The sequence below is a fragment of the Hemiscyllium ocellatum genome, chromosome 1, assembly GCF_020745735.1.
Source record: "Hemiscyllium ocellatum isolate sHemOce1 chromosome 1, sHemOce1.pat.X.cur, whole genome shotgun sequence".
Classification (NCBI taxonomy): Eukaryota; Metazoa; Chordata; class Chondrichthyes; order Orectolobiformes; family Hemiscylliidae; genus Hemiscyllium; species Hemiscyllium ocellatum.
This window is the reverse complement of record NC_083401.1, coordinates 69,238,397-69,262,040: the sequence shown is the minus strand read 5'-3', so window position 1 is coordinate 69,262,040 and position 23,644 is coordinate 69,238,397. Positions and strand designations below refer to the sequence as shown.

At 40.8% G+C, this 23,644-nt stretch overlaps 1 protein-coding gene across 3 annotated transcripts in view; it reads right to left on the bottom strand.

The window, feature by feature from the left end:
• Window positions 1–23,644, bottom strand: part of LOC132809026 (protein unc-13 homolog B-like) — a 577,546-nt gene that overhangs the window by 106,086 nt on the left and 447,816 nt on the right. For all 3 annotated transcript variants that reach the window (XM_060822442.1, XM_060822515.1, XM_060822523.1), the window contains 6 exons: window positions 23,217–23,367; window positions 22,540–22,608; window positions 13,030–13,119; window positions 8,122–8,256; window positions 4,643–4,776; window positions 1,480–1,565 (listed from right to left, as the gene is read on the bottom strand). In XM_060822442.1, coding sequence (XP_060678425.1) covers window positions 1,480–1,565; window positions 4,643–4,776; window positions 8,122–8,256; window positions 13,030–13,119; window positions 22,540–22,608; window positions 23,217–23,367 — 665 coding nt within the window. The remainder of the gene's footprint in view (window positions 1–1,479; window positions 1,566–4,642; window positions 4,777–8,121; window positions 8,257–13,029; window positions 13,120–22,539; window positions 22,609–23,216; window positions 23,368–23,644) is intronic.

Genomic DNA, 23,644 nt, shown 5'->3' with positions numbered 1-23,644 from the left:
CAACTCTTTTCAGTAGCGTTTCCCTGCCTGTTCTTGTTCTTGTTCATGTTTGCCTTGGTTTCTACCTCTCCCTCAAGTTCTGGATCTACTGTCCGACCCCTCCGGTTCCCATCCCCTTGCCACACAGGTTTAATCCCTCATCAACCACTTTACCAAGTAACGCCAGCCCCCATCCCACATACCAAGGACATCAGTCCCGGTCCTGCCCAGGTATAACCCATCCAGATTGGATAGGTTCCATTTCCCTAGAACCGGTACCAATGAATCTGAAACTCTCGCCCTCACACCATCTTTTCAGCTGGTGTTCATCCTATATATCCTACTGTTTCTCCTCTTAGTAGCTTGTGGCATTGGTCATAATCCTGAGATAACTACCTTTGAGATTGTCCATTTCAACTTTCTTCCCAGTTCTCTGTCTTCTTTTAAGACCTCATCCTTTTTTTTAATCTATGTCACTAGTACCATCATGTACCACAACCACTGGCTGTTCACCCTCCCCTGTCCTGCAACTGCTTTGAGATATCCAGGATCCTAGCACCAGGGAGGCAATACACCATCCTGAATTCTCATTTGTGGCCACAAAACACCTATCTATTCTCCTTATGATTGAATCCCCGAATATTATAGTCTTTCTATACCTGCTTCTCCCTCCTTGTGCAGCAGAACCAACCATGGTGCCATAAATTTAGCTGCTACTATTATCTCGAAAGGCCATTCCCCTCAATAGTATCCAAAAACAGTATATCTGCTTTGCTGGGGAATAGCCACAGGAGATTCCTGAACTGCTTGCTTAGTCCTCCTGCTCTGCCTTTTGGTTATCCATTCCCTTTCTGCCTGAGGAATCTGAGTCTGCGGTGTGACCAACGCTCTATCCATAATACGCTCCTCCTTCCAAATGCTCCAGTGTTCCCAGACACTACTCCAACTCTGAAACTCAGGCTTGCAGAAGCTGCAGCTGGAGACACTGCATGCGCACAGACAGTTATGCTGGAATGTGCCCGATTCCCCACATAGAGTAAGAGGTGCAGACTACGATAGTCTCAGAGACTAACAAATGAAGTTTGACTGTTGCTCCTTCATAAAATGGAAACGCAGTTTTTTAAAAAAAATTGTATCAATGATCAAATCAAAACAATAAAACTTTTCAATGGGCAGCACGATGGCACAGTGGTTAGCACTGCTGCCCTCACAGCACCAGGGTCCCAGGTTCGATTCCAACCTCAGGTGACTGTCTGTGTGGAGTTTGCACATTCTCCTCATGTCTGCGTGGGTTTCCTCCGGGTGCTCCGGTTTCCTCCCACAATCCAAAGATGTGCAGGTTATGGTGAATTGGCCATGCTAAATTGCCCACAGTGTCAGGTGCATTCGTCAGAGGGAAATGGGTCTGAGTGGGTTAGTCTTCAGAGGGTTAGTTTGGACTGATTGGGCTGAAGAGCCTGTTTCCACACTGTAGGAAATCTAATCTAGCTTATTACGTACCTTCCATAGCATATTTCATGTCCTGCGCATATAAATTCCACATTACCTCTGCACTTATCTTTCCAACGTTAAGTTCCTGAGGAAATCTGAAATAAAGGAAATGTAATTTGAGAAATAGAATGTGGAGTTAATATTACAAAAAGTTACAAAAACATATATATAGCCATAAACACCTAAGGGAAATACTTGGTTAAGGCCTTAAAACTGACTCTGAGAATATGAAGCATGATTAGCCTATGTCTATTTTTTAAAAATGTATTTTTTGTGACACATGGGTGCTGCTGGCTGGTCTGCACTTTTTGCTCACCGCGTGTTGCCTTTCGGAAAGTGGTAGTGAGTTACCTTCTTGAAGCGCTGCAATCCATCTGCTGTGGTTTGACCCATTTGCCATTAGGGAGGGAATTCCGGGATTTTGACCCAATGACAAACGAAGGAACAGTGATATATTTCCAAGTCAGGATGATAAGTGGCTTTGAGGGAAACTTGAAGGTGATGGTTTTCTGATGTATCTGGTGCCCTTGTCCTTCTCAATGTCAGTGTTCATGGGTTTGAAAGGTGTTGTCTGAAGATCTTTGATGAATTTCTGCAGTGCAACTTGTACATAGTACATGCTGCTGCTACTGAGCGTCGGTGGTGGAGGGAATAGATGGTTGTGGATGTAGTGCTAAACAAGTGGCTGCTTTGTCCTGGGTAGTGTCAAGCTTCTTGAGTGTTGTTGGAGCTACAGCAATCCAGGCAAGTGGAAAGTATTCCACTACACTCTTCACTTGTGCCTAGTAGATGCTGGACAGGCTTTGAGGGGTCAGGAAATGGGTTACTTGCTGCAGTATTCCTAACCTCTGACCTGAGTAGCCACTGTGTTTATGTCTCGAAGAGTGTGGTGCTGGAAAAGCACAGCTAGTCAGGCAGCATCTGAAGAGCAGGAGAGTTGACATTTCTGACATGAGGCCTTCATCAGGTCCTGATTCATTCCGTCATATCCCACTTCCCCCAAATGTAGAATCTTAGATGATTTATAAGTCCCAAACAGTTGCTTTTTTCACCTTGCTTCTCACAACTCCATGCTTATGCTTTTCTCTTCTCAAATACTCAGAACTGTCAAGTCTGATCCCAAACAAGTCCTGATGTGCTTTGTTTTTAACTCATCAGAACTGATGCCAGTGCCACAAGAATTGAAACCTCTTTGAGCCACACTCTTCTCTGTGCCACCTGTTTGATTCTCCAATCTGCTTGATCACACACCAGTTGGTGTATGTCACAGTTAATAATCTATACAATAGGTCCTGCCTATTAATTTGGTCTCTAACTTCTCAATCTCTCTCAGCACAACATAAGTCCTAGTTTTATCTCTGTTGTTGGTTTCTATATAGACTAAATACAGAACCACTCCTTGTTGAATTTACTAACTTTAGACAACTGTAGAAAATCCAAAGCACCTCTGCAAAGTCAAAGGTAAAATGAATTAACCAGCATTTAACCTGAAATTAGTTGATTCCTTTAAACAGGACTTGTGATGGTCCTTCTTGTTGTTGAACTCTAGTTCAGCTCTGTGTTTTTGAGATGACAGGAGTCAGAACAATGAGGTCCAAAATGACAATGTTGATGTCACTCAATGTTACACACAGACAGACTTCACAATCTGCTTGCTCCATTTACTTGGAGCACATGCTCCAACAATGTGTGCTAATGGCTTCACCAAAATGGCCTCAAAGAACTCGTAGACATACACAAACTTTGCTATTGCTGATGACACCAATCAACAAACCTTCCAAGTGTTCCACCTCACCTAGGTGTAACATTGTCCCCAGATTCTTTTTTCCAGCACGTTAATATCTGGGTCATTTTTTCTGCAGATCATTTACCTTCCTTCAAGCTCAAAGTTCCTTTTCAAAATGAAACAACTTGTCAAAGTTTGTGTTATTTATTGTTTTTCAAAATCTTTTAAACGTGATGATATCACTTCTCAGGTTCCTACTTTCCTGTGGGAACATGCTCAAGCTCCATTATCTTTCTTCACCATATCATCCTTAATTTCAGGGAATTATTTTGCTTGCATGCCTATTTCAATAGCTATCATATCCTTTTTGAACAATGCAGATCAGGACTATATAACGTATCGGTCTCCGCTTTAAGTATAGTTCTACCAATGATTTATAATATGACAGAATAGGGAGATGTTGGCTTAGTGGTATTATCACTGGATTGTTAATCAAAAGTCAATGTTAGAGTGGTGCTGGAAATGCAGAACAGGTCAGGCAGCATTCGGGGAACAGGTATATCGATGTTTCGGGCAAAAGCCTTTAATCAGGAATGAGGCTGGGAGTCTCGGGGTGGAGAGATAAATGTGAGGGGGTGGGGTAGGGCTGGGGAGAAGGTAGCTGAGAGTGCAACAGGTGGATGGAGATGGGGGTAAAGGTGATATGTCAGAAAGGAGGGTTGAGCAGATAGGTGGGAAGGAAGATCAGCAGGTAGAACAGATCATGAGGACGGTGCTGAGCTGGAAGGTTGGAGCTGGAGTGAGGTGGGGGTATGGGGAAATGAGGAAACTGGTGAAGTCACATTGATTCCATGGGGTTGAAGGGACCTGAGGGGGAAGATGACGCATTCTTCCTCCAGGATTTGGGTGGTGAGGAAGTGCCGATGGAGACCCAGAATAATGTTCTGGGGATCCAGATTCGAATCCTGCCAGAGCAGATGGTATAATTTGAATTCAATGAAAATCTGCAATTAAGAGTCTAATGATAACCTTGAATTCATTGTCAATTTTCCGGAAAACCCATCTGGTTCACCAATGTCCTTCAGGGAAAGAAACCACCATTCGTCTTTCCTGGTCTAGCCTACCTGAGATTCCAATTCCACAGCAACATGATTGATTCTTAACAATACCTGGGATGGGCAATAAATGCTGGCCTAGCCAGCAGCACCCTCATCCCGTGAATGAATTTAAAAAATATATACAATCTGTCAACCCAAGGTTAACAGTTAAGTATATTCCATTTTGTGCATTGTTGCTATTGATTCAATTTTTAAAACATTTCAATCTTCAGAGCTCCTTCATTTCCCAAGCAATGCTCAAGCTATACTTGATCCATTAAAATGGCAACTCAAGTAATTAGGAAGTTTCCATTAATTTGTATAAAAATGATCAGTGAGTCCTGCTTACTGATTAAGAACTGGTGTATATGAATTCTTATCTTCTTCAATAATAGAGACGATAAGAGTGATAAGCTTAGGCCAAAAATCCAAATTCTTTATACTTGGTCCCTGCTCCTCAGGAGGCAGTTCCTGTTTTTTGTTCTGCAAAAAAAGAAATGTACACAGCATTCAATACATGGATGACCATGACAGAGACAAATTTTACAACATGCATAACTAACACATATCCACTCACTAGTTGTACTTGAGTATTCTATCACCCAATACTAAAATTCTGTATCAGGTTGAACACAAAAGCTTTTCTATTCAGTCCTTACCCCATAGTCACTAAGATATAATTCCATGGTCATTATATATATGAAAATCTGGAAAGCATTGACACATGGATTAAATAGTTGAGCAAGGGCAGCACCAGCACTTCGCAAGGGCAATTAAGTTTGAGCAAATATGCCGGCTGAGTCGGCAATGTACATATCCCATGAAGAAATAAGAAGAAATCTTACAGTCAACTTATCCTCACTTGGGTTTGTCTATCAAGGATGGTCACCAGGGATATGACACTCATGATTTTCCACTTCGAAATGCCAGTGAACGGAGGCCAATGTTTGTATCCCTTTCACCATCTGATTAAAATGAACAATTTGCATGCAGCAGGCAGTGAATCTGGCCCTAAAATAAATCTTGTACTCTATCAACTACGTAAGGTCAATTATTGTTCTCTTAATAAAAAAGAGTGAATTAGGTAACAGTACATAAAAGTAATAAATATCAATTCTCTGTTTTATTTCAGGAGACCATATGGTTTGGTTAGATCAAAGAGAAAAGAATTTGAGTTGTATATTATATTGTATTGGTTTAAAGAATATTTATTGTCTTGTACTGCTTGCTAATCATTTCTAATCTGTGAACAACCTTACGATATTTAATAGATTGAAGGAAAATACAATAGCATTCTGAAGAAGAGTCATTGGATTCAAAACTCTGCTTCTTTCCATCAACAATTTTTGTTTTTATTTCAAATTTCAAAGAAAGTACTTTATTTTGGTTCATATTTCAATGGAGGCAATGGCCAGGATTTTACTGGCAGGGGTCAAATTGCAACATTAAGTCCAAGTGCAGGTGTAGAGCTCATTGGGGTGAACAGAGAGACTATGGCAGAAACCTTCCTGAGGTCAGCCTCTTGTCATTGACCAATTGCGTGGCGTGGCGTGAGTGAGTGAGTGAATGTGACTGAAGGAAGGAAGGGAGATCGAGACCGAGAAAAAGAGTGAGAGAAAGATAGAGCGAATGAAAGAAAGAGAGCAAAAGAAAGAAAGAGCGAAAGAAAAAGTGAAAGAAAGAAAGAAAGAGAAACAGAGAGATAACTGCTGAGGCTGAAAGGTCATCAAATGCTTACAGCATCATTTTATGGCCCCAACGATCAGAGGGAGTGGGCGCCTTCAGTGACAACACTGGTTCTGGATAAAGCTGTCCAGGTCGCTGTCTTTAAAATAGTTCCCCCCTGGGAAACTGAAACCTGAAATACCACCTCCACACTGCAAGCAGTTTCTTCATACTGGAAGTGGTCTTCAATTGGATTGGTCATTTTTAAGATTGACTGCCTGCCTTCTGGTAGTCATCATCTTTCTTGTTGCTGGATAAAATACCCAATGGTGAAGTATAGTGGGGAATCCTCTTGAAGGGGTCTCCAATATTTTATTGCCCCTGCAACTTTCTATGCTAACACTTAACGGCTGAGAAAATTTCAACCAATATAAAATTGAAGTGCCTCATAAAGAGAACAATTAATTTGTGTTCTTTGCAATTCCACAAGAAATTTGTCTTGTTTAAGGGGTCTACCTGATGACAAAATTTTGCTAATTTTAAACAAAAATTCTGCTGTGTAGAACAAGAGGAAAGTGGTAAACGTGTGGTTCAACGATTAGTGTCGAAGCAGCGTTTTTGGCATCATAGGACATTGGATACTAGGGCAGGAGGGAGCCTTTCCAACGGAACGGGCTCCACCTGAATCGTGCCAGTGACTCGTGCAGTTCTGCAGGGATTCGAATTGACCAGAACTCTTCATGTTATTCATGAACAATCTGGGTGAAAGAATATTGTTGCTACATTTTCAGATGACACAAGATAGATGGAGGGTCAGGTAATGTTGATGAAGCGAAGAGGCTGCAGAAGAACTTGGACAAGAGCGTGGGCAAATAAGTGGCAGATGGAGTACAATGTGGGAAGGTATGAGATAATGCACTTTGGTTGGAAGAATAGAGTAAACTATTTTTGAAATGGGCAAAGACTTTGGATATCTGAGTTGTAAGTCTTAGTCTTAAGGTTAACATGCAGGTTCAATTAGCAGTTCTGAAGGATAATGCAATTATAACACTAATTTCAAGAGGCTAGAATACAAGAACAGAAATTTATGCTGATACAGTGTAACGCTCTGGTCAGACTGCATTTGGAAGAATGTGAGCAGTTTTGGGCTCAGATTGGAGTGCATGCAGAGGAGGTTTAGAAGAATGATTCTAGGGATGAAGGGTTTGTCATAGGAGCAGCAATTGAGAATCTTGGTACATGCTCAATGGGGTTTAGAAGGATGAGTGGGGGGTTGATTACAATTTATAGAATATGAAAGGCCTCAATAGAGTGAGCGTGGAGAAGATATTTCCACTAGCAGGTGAGATTAGGACCAAGGGTACTGCTTCAGTGAAAACTGAAATGAGGAGGAATTTCTTTAGTCAGAGGGTAATTAATCTGTGATACTCATTACTGCAGAGGGTGTGGAGGCCAAGTTATTGAATGTATTTACGTCAGCGACAGATAAGTTTCATGTTTGGCAGGCTGAAAATGTGCTGCTGGAAAAGCGCAGCAGGTCAGGCAGCATCCAAGGAGCAGGAGATTTGATGTTTCAGGCATGAGCCCTTCTTCAGGATTCCTGAAGAAGGGCTCATGCCCGAAACGTCGAATCTCCTGCTCCTTGGATGCTGCCTGACCTGCTGCGCTTTTCCAGCAACACATTATCAGCTCTGATCTCCAACATCTGCAATCCTCACTTTCTCCTTCTTGTTTGGCAAGGTGATCAAGGGAGAAGGCAGGAGAATGGAGTTGAGAAACTCATAAACCACTATCAATTAGCAAAGAGACTTGATGGGCCGAATGGCATAATTCTGCTCGTATGTCTTACAGTCTAGTCCCTGTCAATTTTTTTCAGATGGATGCTCATAGCTGGCAAATTCTTGAGTGGTTTCAGGTGAATGACTGGTACTTTGCCATCTGTTTTGCAAGCTAACCAGTCAGACTTTATGCTGCTCATTCATGCATGCTACATTTATCAAATTTCCTTCACTGGTCCTCTTGGTCACAATGACTTACCTTCCAGTCAATAAAGTGAAGTTAGATTAATTCCTCAAAAGTCTGAATGCCTTACACATCATAACCTCTAAAATTTGAATATCCTGTGAGATTGCGCACATAGAGATTATTAACTTTGTCACTTACGGGATCAGTTTGATATTCGCGACTGTACAGTTCATGGCAATTGTTGAAAATATATTCATAGGTTGAATTGAGGCAAGCTTTCACACAGTCCTTCACGACTTGACTGGCTCGTGGTGGGCTCTGCAATTCTTGTACCTAAATAAAAAAAATGTCACGGATGCATTATTATTTGCGTGACTTCTAATATTGTACATTGGAAATGAATAGCTGTATCAGGTTTAAATAAAATTAGAAGAAAAATCAAATAAAGACACTGATATTTAATATTTTTAATTAAATTCCACTCAACCAAAAAGACAGAAGCGATGAAATGATGAAATATGAATCAAATGACTGCAGGGTTCACTTCATGCGGTGCAGGACACAGCTGTAGCTGTCACATTACTGGACCAAAAAGTCATACTTGTGAAAATACTCATGTGACATTAAAAACGGACTAAGTACACCCTGCAGTGAGGCCAACAAAGCTTCTTTCTCTACACCAAAAGTACTTGGGTGGTTTGATGTGTTGTCAACTGGAAGTTAGACAGGATGCCATCATGCAGTTCTTCACAGCACATAACAGATCTGCCAAAAGGCAGATAGAAACAGCATCAGCTACATCTAATACCTAGAGTTATAAAGATGTACTGCACGGAAACAGACCCTTTGGTCCAACTCGTCCATGCCAAACAGTTATCCTAAATTAATCTTAGTCCCATTTGCCAGCAGTTGGCCCATGTCCCTCTTAAAACCTTCCTATTCATATACCCATCCAGGTGCCTTTTGACTGTTGTAATTATACTAGCCTCCACCACTTTCTCTGGCAGCTCATTCCATAAACACACCCACCTCTGCAATAAAAAGTTCCCCCTTAGGTTCCTTTCAAATCTTCCCATCTCACCCTAAACCTATGTCCTCTAGTTCTGGACTCTCCCACACCAGGGAAAAGACCTTGTCAATTTATCCTATCATTGCCCTTCATGATTTTATAAACTTTGATAAGGTCACCCCTTAGCCTCCAACACTCCAGGGAAAACAGCTATTCAGCCTCTCCCTATAGCTCAAATCCTTCAACCTGACAACATCTTTGTAAATCTTTTCTGAATCCTTTCAAGTTTCACAACATTCTTCTAATAGATGAGAGACCAAAACTGCACACAATATTCCAAAGTGGCCTAACCAATGTCCTGTACAGCCGCAACATGACCTCCCAACTCCTATACTCAATGCACTGACCAATAAAGGAAAACATCTCAAACACCATCTTCACTATCCTATCTACCTGCGACTTCACTTTCAAGGAACTATGAACCTGCACTCCTGAGGTCTCTTTGCTGACCCTAGGACCCTACCATTAAGTGTATATGCCCTGCTAAGATTTGCTTTCCCAAAATGCAGCACCTCACATTTATCTGCCACTCCTCAGCCCATTAGCCCATCTGATCAACATCCTGTTGTACTTGAGGTAACCTTTTCGCTGTCTACTACATGTCCCAATACTGAAATTCATTCGAACATTTAGCACAATTGCATATAATCTACATCAGGGTGGGAAAAATCCCAATTAAGTGAGTATTACACCTTTTTGTGGTCACAGACTAGTTCTCAAAAGAGGAGATGGTCTCAAAGAGGTAGGGAGAAAAATGAAGTTATAATTTATTAATTAGATTGCATTACCAGAACTACTCTAGACTAACAGATAGGTTGGCTTACTATGAAAGGTTGCACAGGCTTGGCTTTTCTTCTCTGGAACTTTTACTCTGAGTAAAAGATGACTTGATTCAAATACAGAGAATTATGAGGGATCTTAGCAGAGTGCATAGGGGAAGAACTCCTGTTAGAGATTCTAGAATTTGGGCTGATAAAAATAAATAGCTGCCCATTTAAGAAGGGAACAAAAACATTTTCTTTCTCACATAGGATCGGGGTCTTTGAAGTGTGCTTCCTCAAAAAGACAGTGGAAGCAGGATCTTTGAATCTTTTGAAGGCGGAGGTAGATAGATTCTTGACAAGCAAGTGGTGAAAAGCTATTGTGGGTAGGTAGGAATGTGGAGCAATTAGGTCAGCCATGATACTCTTGAAATAGCACAGCAGGTTTGAAGAGCTCCTGTCCTACCGCTGCTCCTACATATATTCATATGTAACTGTGGCTTCGATAAGTTAGATAGAATAACATACAGTCCAGATGATAACTGCAGAACATTATATTAATACTTGAGAGTCAAGATTTAGTCAAAATCATAATGCCAATACAACAAGTCTAGATTAAATACCTGGTCACTGAATAAAATGAACTCTGGAGAGAAATACAGTCTGGACAGTTTCCGTGACCCAATAGGAGAGTCCAAAGAGCAATATGATCAATGGGTGGAGTAGGGAATTTGGTGGGATCAGTTCCCAGTGGGTGATGAGAGGTAATTTATTTAACAATTTTTCACAGGATGTGGGTGTTGTTGGCTGGGCCAACATTCATTGCCAATCCCAAAGTGACCAGGAGAGAGTGGTGGCGAGATGCCTTCTTGAACAATGGCAGTTACTGGAGTGGAAGGACACTGTTAGAAAGTAAGATCCAGTATTTTGATACAGCAACAACAAAGGAATGGTGATACAGTTCCAGTCAGGAACTACCCACCAACAGAGACTTTTCCCATTCGGAGACTTTTTGCCAGCACCTGCAAACAAGACTTTTTTGTGAAAAGAAAGTTTATAACACTTTGATAGTGAGGATTAAGACATTTGAACCTCACCAAATTTCTCCCATTATTCTTCATCTATAATCCTTGCCCCCCCCCCCCCCACAAATTCCTATTGCGTGTTATCTTTGAAACCTCCCTCCTCAGGCGGCACGATGGCTCAGTGGTTAGCACTACTGCCTCACAGCACCAGGGACCTGGGTTCAATTCCCACCTCAGGCAACTGTCTGTGTGGAGTTTGCACATTCTCCCCGTGTCTGCGTGGGTTTCCTTCGGGTGCTCCAGTTTCCTCCCACAGTCATAAAAGATGTGTAGGTTAGGTGAATTGACCACGCTAAATTGCCCATAGTGTTAGGTGCATTAGTAAGGGGGGTGGGTTGCTCTTCGGAGGGTCAGTGTAGACTTGTTAGGTCGAAGGGCCTGTTTCCACACTGTAGGTAATCTAATCTATTCATCTCTTTCTATTGACCTCATCAGATTGATTTTCCGAGTCTCCCTCTGAGCTCCAAGTATATATGCTTCAAAGCCAATCCTGACCTCAATCCTTCCTGTTTTCCAGATGGTCTACATATTCATTTTTCATAACACCCCTTATAAAACCATGAACTACCCACTCAGGATTCTGGAACCCTCACCCTACACTTCCAACTTACCCTCAAACTCTGATGATCATCAGGAATGTGCTGGGGAAGGACTTTTGCCCGAAACATCGATTTTCCTGCTTCTCGGATGCTGCCTAACCTGCTGTACTTTTCCAGCGCCACACTCTCTCCTCCCCATACTGCCTTTGCTCTATTTGGAGAATCCATACTGCAACTCAATCATTCACATTAATTTATATCTTACTGTCATGAGGGCAAAGCAGCAAGAATTATTCTTACATCCAATAAAAGATCCCTTAGCAGATGCACATCTCTTATGTACAGTCAGGATTCTGAATGCATGCATTTCTGGCTTGAGTAAAATTTAATTAGGACAAGGCACTTAATATCAGCAATTTAGACTTTTAATTAGATGCAAATATATTTAAAATATGCTTCTTGACACCTTCAGTCAGGAAGGTTGACACACTTTTTAAGGTCAAAGAACTTAATTACAGAGGTTTATTCCACTGTCAAGATCCTCAATTTTGAATTCTCACCCAATTAAGTTTCCCTGCCTGTCATTGTTCTCACCTCCTCTGGTACTGGAGATTCCACCCATAATTTAGTAACACTCTATTTGAATACCTATCTATAGCTGCTAGCAAGTTTTCACATTTAATTGAATGGCGGATGAGAGCAAACTAAGAAACAAATAATGGTATAATCATCCTACAATCTTCGAATCAGTAACACTGCTGTGCAAAGCTTGTGCCAGAATTAAAACAATAATTTATAAACTGTGGTACTGTACACTTGTGGAGGGTATGCAGATTACAGAAGGAAGTGGGAGAAGGGTTATGACTCATGTAGGGTGTAAAGGGAAGGGAAAAGAAACGAGAGAGAGAATAACAGGAGTGAGGGCACAAGGAGTGTAAGAGAAAGCACAGGGTAAAAAAAGGAGGCTTTTAATAAATTTTCAAGGTTGGTTACTACATGCACCAAATTAGTTACACTTGGGAGCAAAGGTCTGTGCATTTTCCGATTGTCTTGAGTTCAGTGCATCATAGTGCCAGTCACACAGGAGATGGCAAAGGATCGGGGTGAGAATGCATGCAGATCCAGTTGGCAAGGAACCAGGAGGCATAATAAATCAACATACCAACTACACTCTGAGCCAGTGCATCATAGATCAGCAGGAAAACTATAGTGAGCAGTGGGGTTAATCAGGAAGAGCTATCCAAGGGCTCTTTTTGATAAAGGCAAAGTTCAACAAGAGGCTCTGAATAGTGGTTGGTAACAATTAAGCAGGAATGCTTCAGAGTCGAAAAGATATGACATTGATTTCTGATAGCAAAGCATTGGAGCAAGAGTACCACAAATATGCCTGAAAATAGAATTACACAGACAAAGCAGGAGAGGTTGATAACATTTTATTAATATCTGGACTTTGGTCAGAGGCAGCAGGCTGATGATGGGAAAATTGCAAAGAAAGTCCTAAAAAGGGAGAATAATTTGTGAAAAAAAAGCTGTTAATTACAAGTAAAATAGCAATCCTTACCTTCAGGAAGACATTTTACTCCTTTATGATTGTGAAATTACTGCTCAAATTTGTTCAAAATTGCAGAATTTAATGACAGTAAAGAAATTACCTTCATCCTGAAGAATGTTATGCTGGTCAGGAGATCTACTGTGGATTTCAAATCTTGCAACCGCTCAGGGCTACTTGCTGGAAAATTGTTCTGTTAAATAAAACAAATAATTTTGAGGATAATAAAACTCAAAATTAAAATTATACTTAACATATATGTTAATTATTTCTGAGTGTTCCACAGACATCAACTTTCAACACATAAGCCAAGATGCATTTTAGATTCTGAACAAATGAGCAAGTGTTCAATTTTTATTGAACAATTTACTTTATTTACATCGAGACACAACAAAACAAAACGCAAACATTTATATCAGCAATAATGATGTCAGGTACACAGGAATAGAATAGACGATAGAAAAAAATTACTTTTTGTTGAAAGCAACTACTGAATTCTTAATTGCATTATCAGAAAGAGCTTAAGATGTTATATAATAGTTATTAAGTATTTAATTGACATGCAATCAAAGCTCTAATTCAGAAGTGTTCCAAAGGACGTTAAAGTACACAATACTTAATTTTGTCTCAAATCTACTTGAGGAATGAATGACCATATTAATTTTTTGCCTGCACACTACCTGACTAAAAATGAAACATCCCTTCTCATACATTTTAATGATAACATTACATCGCACTAAGATAATTTGAAGTAACATAGGACTGGATTTAATTCCCAATTCAAGTTGATGGCAAAGCAAGGGAAACAGCGGAATGAACTCTAATTCTCCTTTTCTCTGGATTTTATTTTGCTCATGATGGGCCTGTTTCTAGTGACCCCTTTCCTCAGAATGTAGTGCAGAATGTACATTTCGGTAAGAAGGTGAATTTAGTAGCCAGATCCATTTTGGTTTTTCTTGGCCTTCTTAAGGTGCTTCTCTGAATGGAAAGTGGAAGGAGATCCAACACTGGAGTTATGGCCCCAAAGACCAAGGGGTGAAATGAATGGCTTAGATAAAGCACCTTTCCCTTCATTCCGGTCATAAAGACGCATGTTTTAGACCTTCTCCACATCGAGATCTTGTCTGTCATTTGAAAAAACTGATTTTGTTGTTCACTGCTAGTCTGCAGGGAGCAGTCAGAGGGCGGAGCAGCAGTACACAGTGAGTATAAAACTGACTGGAATCGGGGAATGCGGCCTATCGGCAAGGAGCATTCTGAGGATAGAGCAGCAGCACACAATGAATGTAAAACTAGCTGGAGTCAAGGATCACGGTGTAGTCAGCAGGGAGCAGTCGGAAATCAGAGCAGCAGCGCAGTAAGTATAAAATGAACTGAGCTCAGGGATCACGGTCTAGTCTGCAAGGAGCAGATGGAGTGGGGAGCAACAGCACACAGTGATTATAAAACTAACTGAGCCCGGGGATCATGGCTGAGTCTGCAGGGAGCAGACGGGGTGGTGGGGAGCAACAGTACACAGTGAGTATAAAAGTAATTGGAGTCGGGACCATATAAATTGATATAAATTAATAAAGTAATTGACTAAGTAGAAATAGTTGGGCAGGTGATGTGCTGTAGTTGTATGCTGTGCGAGTAGGCAGTTTCTGAGCTGCAGTGACCACAGCAGCAGCAAGTGTTGGTTGCTTGATGAATTTCAACTTCGAGCCAATGAGCTATAATCTAAGCTTCAAACACTTGTATGGAATGAGCTGCCAGGGGAAGTGGTGAGGCCAGTACAATTGCATCATTGAAAAGGCATCTGGATGAGTATATGAATAGGAAGAGTTTGGAGGGATATGGGCCGGGTGCTGGCAGGTGGTACTAGATTGCATTGGGATATCTGGTTGGCACGGACATGTTGGACCAAAGGGTCTATTTCCATGCTGTACATCTCTGTGCTTCTATGACACTGCAGCACATCTGGGAGGAGGAGAAGCGTCTGGATGCTTTGATTCAAGAGGTAGTCACACCTGGTAGATTAAGCCATGATGTGGAGGAACCAGTGTTGGACAGGGGTGGACAAAGTTAAAAATCTCACACCAGGTTATAGTCCAACAGGTTTATTCGTAAGCACTGCTCCACAACCACCTGACGAAGGAACAGCACTCCGAAAGCTAGTGCTTCCAAATAAACCTATTGGACTATAACCTGGTGTTGTGTGATTTTTAATCTAGTAGATTAAGTACTTCAAAGTCAGTCAGCAATCAGGGACAGCAGGGTGTGCTTGCAAGTGAAGTAAGTAGGGGGACCCTGAATTCAGGTGGTGAGGAGCCTCAGCTCTTGACCTTGTCCAACAGGTATTTGCTCCTTGTAAGGATGAGGAAAAGGGCTGTAGGGAGAATAAACCAGCTGACCACTGCTCTACGGTACAGGGAGCCATTCAAGAGTGGGGAGCAAAAGGAAAATTGGTAATTGGAGGGGAGTCTATAATTAGGGGCATTGATAGTATCCTTTGTAAGCTGGATCAAGAGTCCTGCATGGTTTGTTGCCTGCCCAGTGCCAAAGTGAGGAACATCTCTGATAGGCTTGAAATAATATTGAAGTGGGAGGGGGTGGATCCAGTTGTTGTGGTCCACGTTGAGACAAACAACATAGGCAAGGTTAGCAAGAAGGACCTATTGGGATTATCCAGCAGTAGGAACGAAATTAAGGAACAGTTCCTCAAGGGTTATAATTTCCGGATTACTATTTGAGCCACATGCAAATTAGCTTAGGGATAAGAAAATGAGGGAAGTAAACAAGTGGCGAAAGGAGTGGTATACGAAAGAGGAGTTCCATTTCATGCAGCATTGGCATCAGTTTTGGAATGGCGGGGGGGGGGGCATCTTTACTGATGGGATAGTCTCCACCTGAACCGATCTGGAACCAGTGTTCTAGCGAAAAGGATAAATAGGGTGGTCACTCGGACTTTAAACTAGTGAATTGGGGAGAAGGGAAAGGGAAAATGACCGGAAGCAGAATGGTAAATAGAGAAAAAAGCAAGTTAATATGTGTGCAAGGTGGGGGGGAGGGGGGGGTTTAACGACATAAAAGATTATGAAAGAAGTTAAAAGGAAGGAAAGTTCAGGAGATATTATGAATGGAAATATTAGTATTCAAAAAGAACGGATAACAACTTGATTACTTGCAGCATTCGAAACAAGGTAGATGAGTTAACAGCACAAATCCTCGCAAACGAGCATGATCTCGTAGTTATTATGGAGACATGGTTGCAGGATAGTCATGACTGGGAGTTAAATATCCAGGGATATCAGATTACTTGGAAGGACAGTCAAGAAGATAAGGAGATGATGGAGCTCTTATATTTAAAGATGATATCAGGGAGATGGGGAGAGATGATATAGGTTCCACGGACAGCAAAGTTGGTGCAAATGAGAAATTCTAAGAAGAAAATGTCACTGACAGGTGTAGTCTATAGGCCACCAAATAATAACATCACATTGAGATGGGCAATAAATAAAGAAATAACTGATGCCTATAAAAACAGTACAGCAAATATCATGGGGGATTTTAATCTCAATCTGGATTGTTCAAATCAGGTCGGTCAGGGTAGCCTTGAGGAGGCGTTCATTGAGTGTATCCGCAAGAGTTCTTTTGAACAGTATGTAATGGAACCGACGAGGAAGCAAGCTATCCAAGATCTGGTCCTGTGTAATGGGACAAGGATAATTCACGATCTCATAGTTAGGCATCCTCTTGGGAGGAGCGATCACAGTACAGTTAAATTTAGAATACAGATGGAAAGTGCGAAGATAAAATCCAGTACCAGGATCCTGTGCTTAAACAAAGGAGCCCAAAATAAGATGAGGGAGGAGTTGGTTAAAGTAGAGTGGAAGCAAAGACCTCATGATGGGACAGCTGACAAGCAGTGGAGGACTTGCAAAGCAATTTTTAAAAGTGCTGAGCAAAAGTAGATTCCAGTAAAAAGGAAGGACTGTGGGAAAATCTGCCATCAAATTGAAAAACTGAAGCCATACAAAGTGGCAAAGAGCAGTAGGAAACTAGAAGAATGGAAAACTTTAAAAGGTCAGCTGAAAGCCAGAAAAAAAAGCTGTAAAGAAAAGTAAAAAAAGATTATGAGCGTAAACTAGCTGAGAATATAAAGACAAATAGCAAACATTTCTACAAATATATGAAATGAAAAAGTGTGGCTAAGGTAAACATTGGTCCTTTACAGGATGAGAAGGGAGGTTTAATAATGGGAAATGAGGAAATAGCCGAGACATTTAACAGATAATTTGTGTCGGCCTTCACCAGTGGAGGACACAAATAACATGCCAGTAATTGACAAGGCAACTATGATAGGTGAGGACCTAGAAATGATAATAATCAAGCAAGAGGTGGTATTGGCAAGCTAATGGAGCTAAAGGTAGACAAGTCTCCTGGCCCTGATGGAATGCAAGCCAGGGTACTAAAAGTGGTGCTGGGGGAAATAGCGTACTTGTGATAATTTTCCAAAATTTGCTGGGCTCTGAGGCTGTTTCAGCAGATTGAAAAACATTAAATGTGATGCCACTGTTCAAAAAGGAGGTAGACAAAAGATGGGGAATTATTAGCCACATAGCTTAACTTTTGCAGTGGGGAAAATGTTTGAATCTATTATTAAGGAAGAAATAACAAGACATCTAGATAGAAATTGTCCCATTGGACAGTTTGACGATGATGCTCCTTAATAATGCTGTCCTCAACTTTTTTTTTCCCCAGAGAGGTCGCAAAAGCTGCGATTGCGAAAAGTCTGGCTTGGATGCGTTTTAGAGACAGCTTGATTACAGCTAACAGATACTGCCTCAGCTAAAAGGCTTTAAAGTTTAAAAGAAACACTTTTACAATGAAAGGGGAGTGACCAGTTCTCCCAGCTTAGCTTTTCAATGGTTTTGGTTTGATTTTAGAAGGCAGTTAGTTGTGGAGCTGCTGGACCCAAGAAGCAGGTCCATGCTGACCCTCTTTCTCTGACATCTCTCCTGTAAGACCCTGTGTTTGATTTTACTTTTTGTGCCAAGGGATGTTTATGGGGATTGTTGCAAGTATTTGACTCATTAAGTTGGGATAATAACGAACAAAAAAAACAAAGATAATTACAGCACAGGTACAGGCCCTTTGGACCTGCATCTAAACCTATCACCTATTTTCTAAGGATCTGCATCCTTCTTCTCCCTGCCCATTCATGTATCTGCCCGGATGCATCTTCAATTACGCTTGCATGCCCGCTTCTACCATTTCCACTGGCAATGTATTCCAGGCATCCACCACCCTCTGCGTAAAGAATTTTCCACTCTTTTCTCCCTTAAACATTTCCCCTCTCACCTTAAATTTGTGACCCCAAGTAAGTGAGTCCCCCATTTTGAGTAAAAGCTTCTTGCTATCCATCCTGTCTACACCTCTCATGATTTTGTAGACCTCAATCAGGTTCCACCCCTCAAACTCCATCTTTCTAATGAAAATCATACTAATCTGCTCAACCTTTCTTCATAGCTTGCACCCCCCTCCCCCCCATACCAGGCAACATCCTGGTGAACCTCTGCACCCGCTCCAAAGCATCCACATCCTTTAGATAATGTGGCAATCAGAACTGTATGCAGTATTCCAAATGTAGCCAAACCAAAGTCCTATGCAACTGTAACGTGACCTGCCAACTCTTGTACTCAATGCCCCATCCAATGAAGGAAAGCATGTCATATGCCTTTTGACCTGCGTTGCCACCTTCAGGGTACAATGGACCTGAACACCCAGATCTCTCTGCACTCCAATTTTCCCTAGGGCTTTTCTACTTACTGTACAGTATGCTCTTGAATAGGATTTTCCAAAATGCATAATTTGCCTGGATTGAACTCCATCTGCCATTTCTCTGCCCAGCTCTCCAATCTATCTACATTCTACTGCATTCTTTGACCGTCCTCTTCACCATCTGCTACTTCATCAATCTTAGTGACATCTGCAAACTTGCTAATTAGATCACCTTTACCTGCCTCCAGATCATATATGCATATCACAATCAACAGTGGTCCCAACACAGATCCCTGTGGAACATCACTGGTCAAAATTCTCCATTCTGAGAAACTTCCTTCCTCTACAACTCTCTGTCTCCTGCTGCCTAGCCTTCTCTATCCATCTAGCTTGTACACCGTGCACCCTATGCACAGCCTACTATGGATAACCTTATCAAACCTTACTGAAATCCATCTATATGACATCTACTGCCCTTTCCTCATCAATCCACTTTGTCACTTCCTCAAAGTATTCTATTAAGTTGATAAGACATGTCCTTCTCTGCACAAAACCACGTTGCCTATCACTGATAAGCCCATTTTTTCCAAATGGGAATAAATCCTATCCCCCACTATCTTCTCCATCAGCTTCCCTACCACTGACGTTAGGCTCATCAGTCTATAATTACCTGGATTGTCCCTGCTACCCTTCTTAAATAAGGGGACAACTTTAGCAATTCTCCAGTCCTCTGGGACTTCAACCGTGTTCAAGGATGCTGCAAAGATACCTGTTAACACCCCAACTATTTCCTCTCTCACTTCCCTCAGTAATCTGGGATAGATCCCAACCGGACCTGCAGACTTGTCCTCCTTAATGCCTTTTAGAATACCTAACACCTTCTCCCTCCTTATGCCAACTTGATCTAGAGTAATTAACCATCTGTTCCTAACCTTAACATCCATGTCCCTCTCCTCGGTGAATACTGATGCAAAGTGTTCATTTAGAATCTCTCCCATTTTCTCTGACTCCACGCATAACCTTTCTTCTTTGTCCTTGAGTGGGCCAACTCTTTCTCTAGTTACCCTCTTTCTCCTTATATACAAATAAAAGGCTTTGGGATTTTCCTTAACCATGTTTGCTAAAGATGTTTCATGACTCCTTTTAGCCCTCTTAATTCCTCATTTCAGATTAGTCCTACTTTCCCGATATTCTTCCAAAGCTTCATCTGTTTTCAGTCACCTAGACCTTATGCATGCTTCCTTTTGCCTCTTAGCTATTCTCACAATTTCACCTGTCGTCTATGGTCCCATAACCTTGCCATTTCTATTCCTCATTGTCAAAGGCACATGTCTGTCCTGCATTCTAACCAAGCTCTCTTTAAAACCCTCCCACATGTCAAATGAGGATTTACCTTCAAACAGCTGCTCCCAATCCATATTCCCCAGCTCCAGCTGAATTTTCCTATAGTTGGCCTTCCTCCAATTTAGCACTCTTCCTTTAGGACCATTTTTGTCTTTGTCCATGAGTATTCTAAAACTTACAGAATTATGATCCCTGTTCCCAAAGTAATCCTCTTCTGAAACTTCAACCACCTGGCCAGGCTCATTCCACAACATTAGGCCCTTTCCCAAGTTGGACTATTTACATACTGCTCTAGAAAACCCTCCTGGATGTTCCTTACAAATTCTGCTCCATTTAGACCTCTAACATGAAGTGAATCCCAGTCAATGCTGGGGAAATTAAAATCCCCTATCACCACCATCCTGTTGCTCTTTCATCTTTCCATAATCTGTTTATACATTTGTACCTCTATCTCACGCTCGCTGTTGGGAGACCTGGAGTATAGCCCCAACACTTATTGCACACTTCCTATTTCTGAGCTCTGCCCATATTGCCTCACCGTTTGAGTCCTCTATGGTGCCCTTCTTCAGAACAGCTGTGATACCTTCTCTGACCAGTAACTTAACACTTCCACCCCCTTTAACCTCCCTCTTTATCCTGCCTGAGGCATCTATAATCTGGGATACTTAGCCACCAATCATGCCCTTCTGTTGGGTTTTTGGATAGATTAAGTTATTCAGTATCCTGTTCTCTTTTTTTTGTTTGTGTTTCATTCTATAATCTTGTAAATAAATTCAGTTTTGTTTAAAAGTAAGTGGTTTGACCAGCTGGATCTTTCCTGGAATATCAACTATACACCTGCTTAAAACAACTAGCCAAGTTAGCGTCTGGGTTACTTTCTTGAAATGTTTTAAGGGGTCTGAGCTGTCCATAGCAGCAGATGCTGCATGGGTTGATAAAAGGCAAGTCATGTTTAACTAATTTACAGAAATCATATGAAGACATTATGAGTGCAGTGGACAATGGGCACCCAGTAGATGTGTTGTAACTAGATTTCCAAAAAGCATTAAACAAGGCGCTGCATAAAAGGCTTTTGCATAAGATAAAGGTGCATGGTGTTAGAGGCAATGTATTACTGTGGATAGAGGATTGGTTAACTAACAGGAAGCAAAGAGTGGGGATAAATGAGCGCTTTTCTGGTTGGCTATCAGTGACTAGTGGTGTGTCTCAGTTGGGACCACAATTGTTTACAATTTACATAGATGATCTGGAGTTGGGGACCATATGTAGTGTGTCAAAGTTTGCAGATGGCATGAAGATGAATGGTAGAGCAAAGTGTGCAGAAGACTCTAAAAGCTTGCAGACGAATATAGATAGTCTGAGTGGGCAAAGGTCAGGCAGATGGAGTACAATGTTGATAACTGTCAAGTCATCCATTTTCATAGGAATAATAGTAAAAAACATTTACTTGAACAGTAAAAAATTGCAGCATGCTACTGTGCAGAAGGACCATAAGACACAGAATTTATAGCAAAAGATTCAGTGTCACAAAACTGAATTGATATACTGAACAAACTTGGATTGCTGTTAAGTCTTTCATCTTTTAGAATGTGTTACAGATTTCAGTTCATTAATATGTAAATCCCAGAACTTCTTTTAAGTCACACTCACAAGATAACTTAAAGTTTTCTTAAAAAAAAAGTGACATCTCGGCTCAGACAATGCACTAAAGGTGTGAGGTTAGAGTCTATCTGTATCCCAATCTTGAGTAAGACTGGTTCTATTTCCAAAGTGGAATTTGTAAAATATTACATGGATTGTCTGCCTGCAGATTATATTCTTTTTAAGCAAAGTAGAATGTATCTGCAAATATAATTCAACAAATGCAAATTTACTCCATTGATGTTGGAAGCTAGTGCTTCCAAATATACATATTGGACTATAACCTGGTGTCGTATGATTTTTACCTTTGGCCACCCAGTCCAACACTGGATCCTCCACATCATGACAATTAACATCTGACCCAGGAAATTTGATCAGTGTTAAGCCAGGGAAGAAAGCAAATCAGGAAGCAATGAAAGGCCTCCTTCTAACAAATGAAATTCTTTGTATGGAAGCACCACAGTGAATGGGTCTGGTGAAGCTGCAGCCAAACTTGACTGGTTTGATTGGACAGACCTAAACTAACAGCCCAATTTTGGGAAATCCATGACATTAGCCTATAATGGTTCAGAATATTTAATTAATATAGCTACCAGTAATAGTTAACTGCAATTTTCAACAATACAAATTAGTCATAGAATCCATTCAATACAAACAGCATGATCAGTTCAACTGGAGAGCTACAATGAATCATTACAAAAGCAATGATTATGTGAAGCTATATATATATTGACTTTCTGCTTCTCTTTGACAATGTAGAACAGTGTGAAATACTGAGAATAAATGCAGGACTTACTGAGAAATCTATTATTTGGTACTTTAAAGCTTTATCTCCAATTCAGTAGGTAACCCCATTTACACTCACCCTATACATAGAGAGGTCAATGCGAAGTGAATTGTGTAGTTGATCCAGTAGTTTCACAAATCTTTCTTTCTGATTTGTTCAAACAGAAGTATGTAATTAGAATTATCACTTTACAACCATTAAAAGTTTTCTTCTTAAAAGACTTCCAGTTGCTAAATAGCAGTGAATGAATCAATGATATAAAGTAAAATACATTTTTTATGCAATACTGTATCAAGGGCAGGCTAAAGGAATGAAACAGATAATGCTCTTAAAAATAACCTTGAAATAAAGTTACATAATCTGCTCAAGTTGCTTAATTATTCTTAATATTACAATAGTGAAAAGCATATAAAGCACATATACTTATTTAGAACACAGGTAGCAAACAAAGCAACAACTGACGATTATAATTTCCCACACAGTGGTTTCTCAATCTCACACTGACTGTTTTAGAGAACCAATACATGGAAATCAGGAGAGGAAGAAAAAGCAAAAGGCAAATCACCTGGTACTGCTCTCACAGACCTCAAATTGTTCAACTCTGGCAGCACACTGGACAAGTTGCCTGTGCAATATTTTTCCACTCCCCCCAAATTGTAAACTGTGTACAATATTGAAAAGAGAACATAGTGGAAAGAAAGCAGCTGATGAAAAATAAAGATGCAACATCGAAGGTTTCTGTATATAGAACATACCCCAAAATTTGATGCAGCAAAGCGATCAGAGGCAGATACATTGGTAGAGGCAGTGGTGTGTGCATAGTATGCATTGATATTGGCTAACAAGGTGCTCATTACTGCTGGCACTCCAGGGCACATGTATTTAGATGACAAACAAGCAAAATGCCTGCAATAGCAGAAGCATAAAATTAGGTATTTAATATAAAGGACTCACTTACAGTAGAGCCAAAAATTGCAACATTAATCATGGTAATAAAGAAACTTCATTTGAGTTCTAATATATATTGTAAAAAAATTGTAAGCAATACAAAGTCAGCTGACATCTGGAAAAAAAAATCAACACCAGGTAAAAACTTCTTAAGTACATCAATTCTGAAGAAAGATATCCATTTAGCACAATCTGTCTCACGTCAAAAATGCCCATCTCACTGCTCGGACTGACG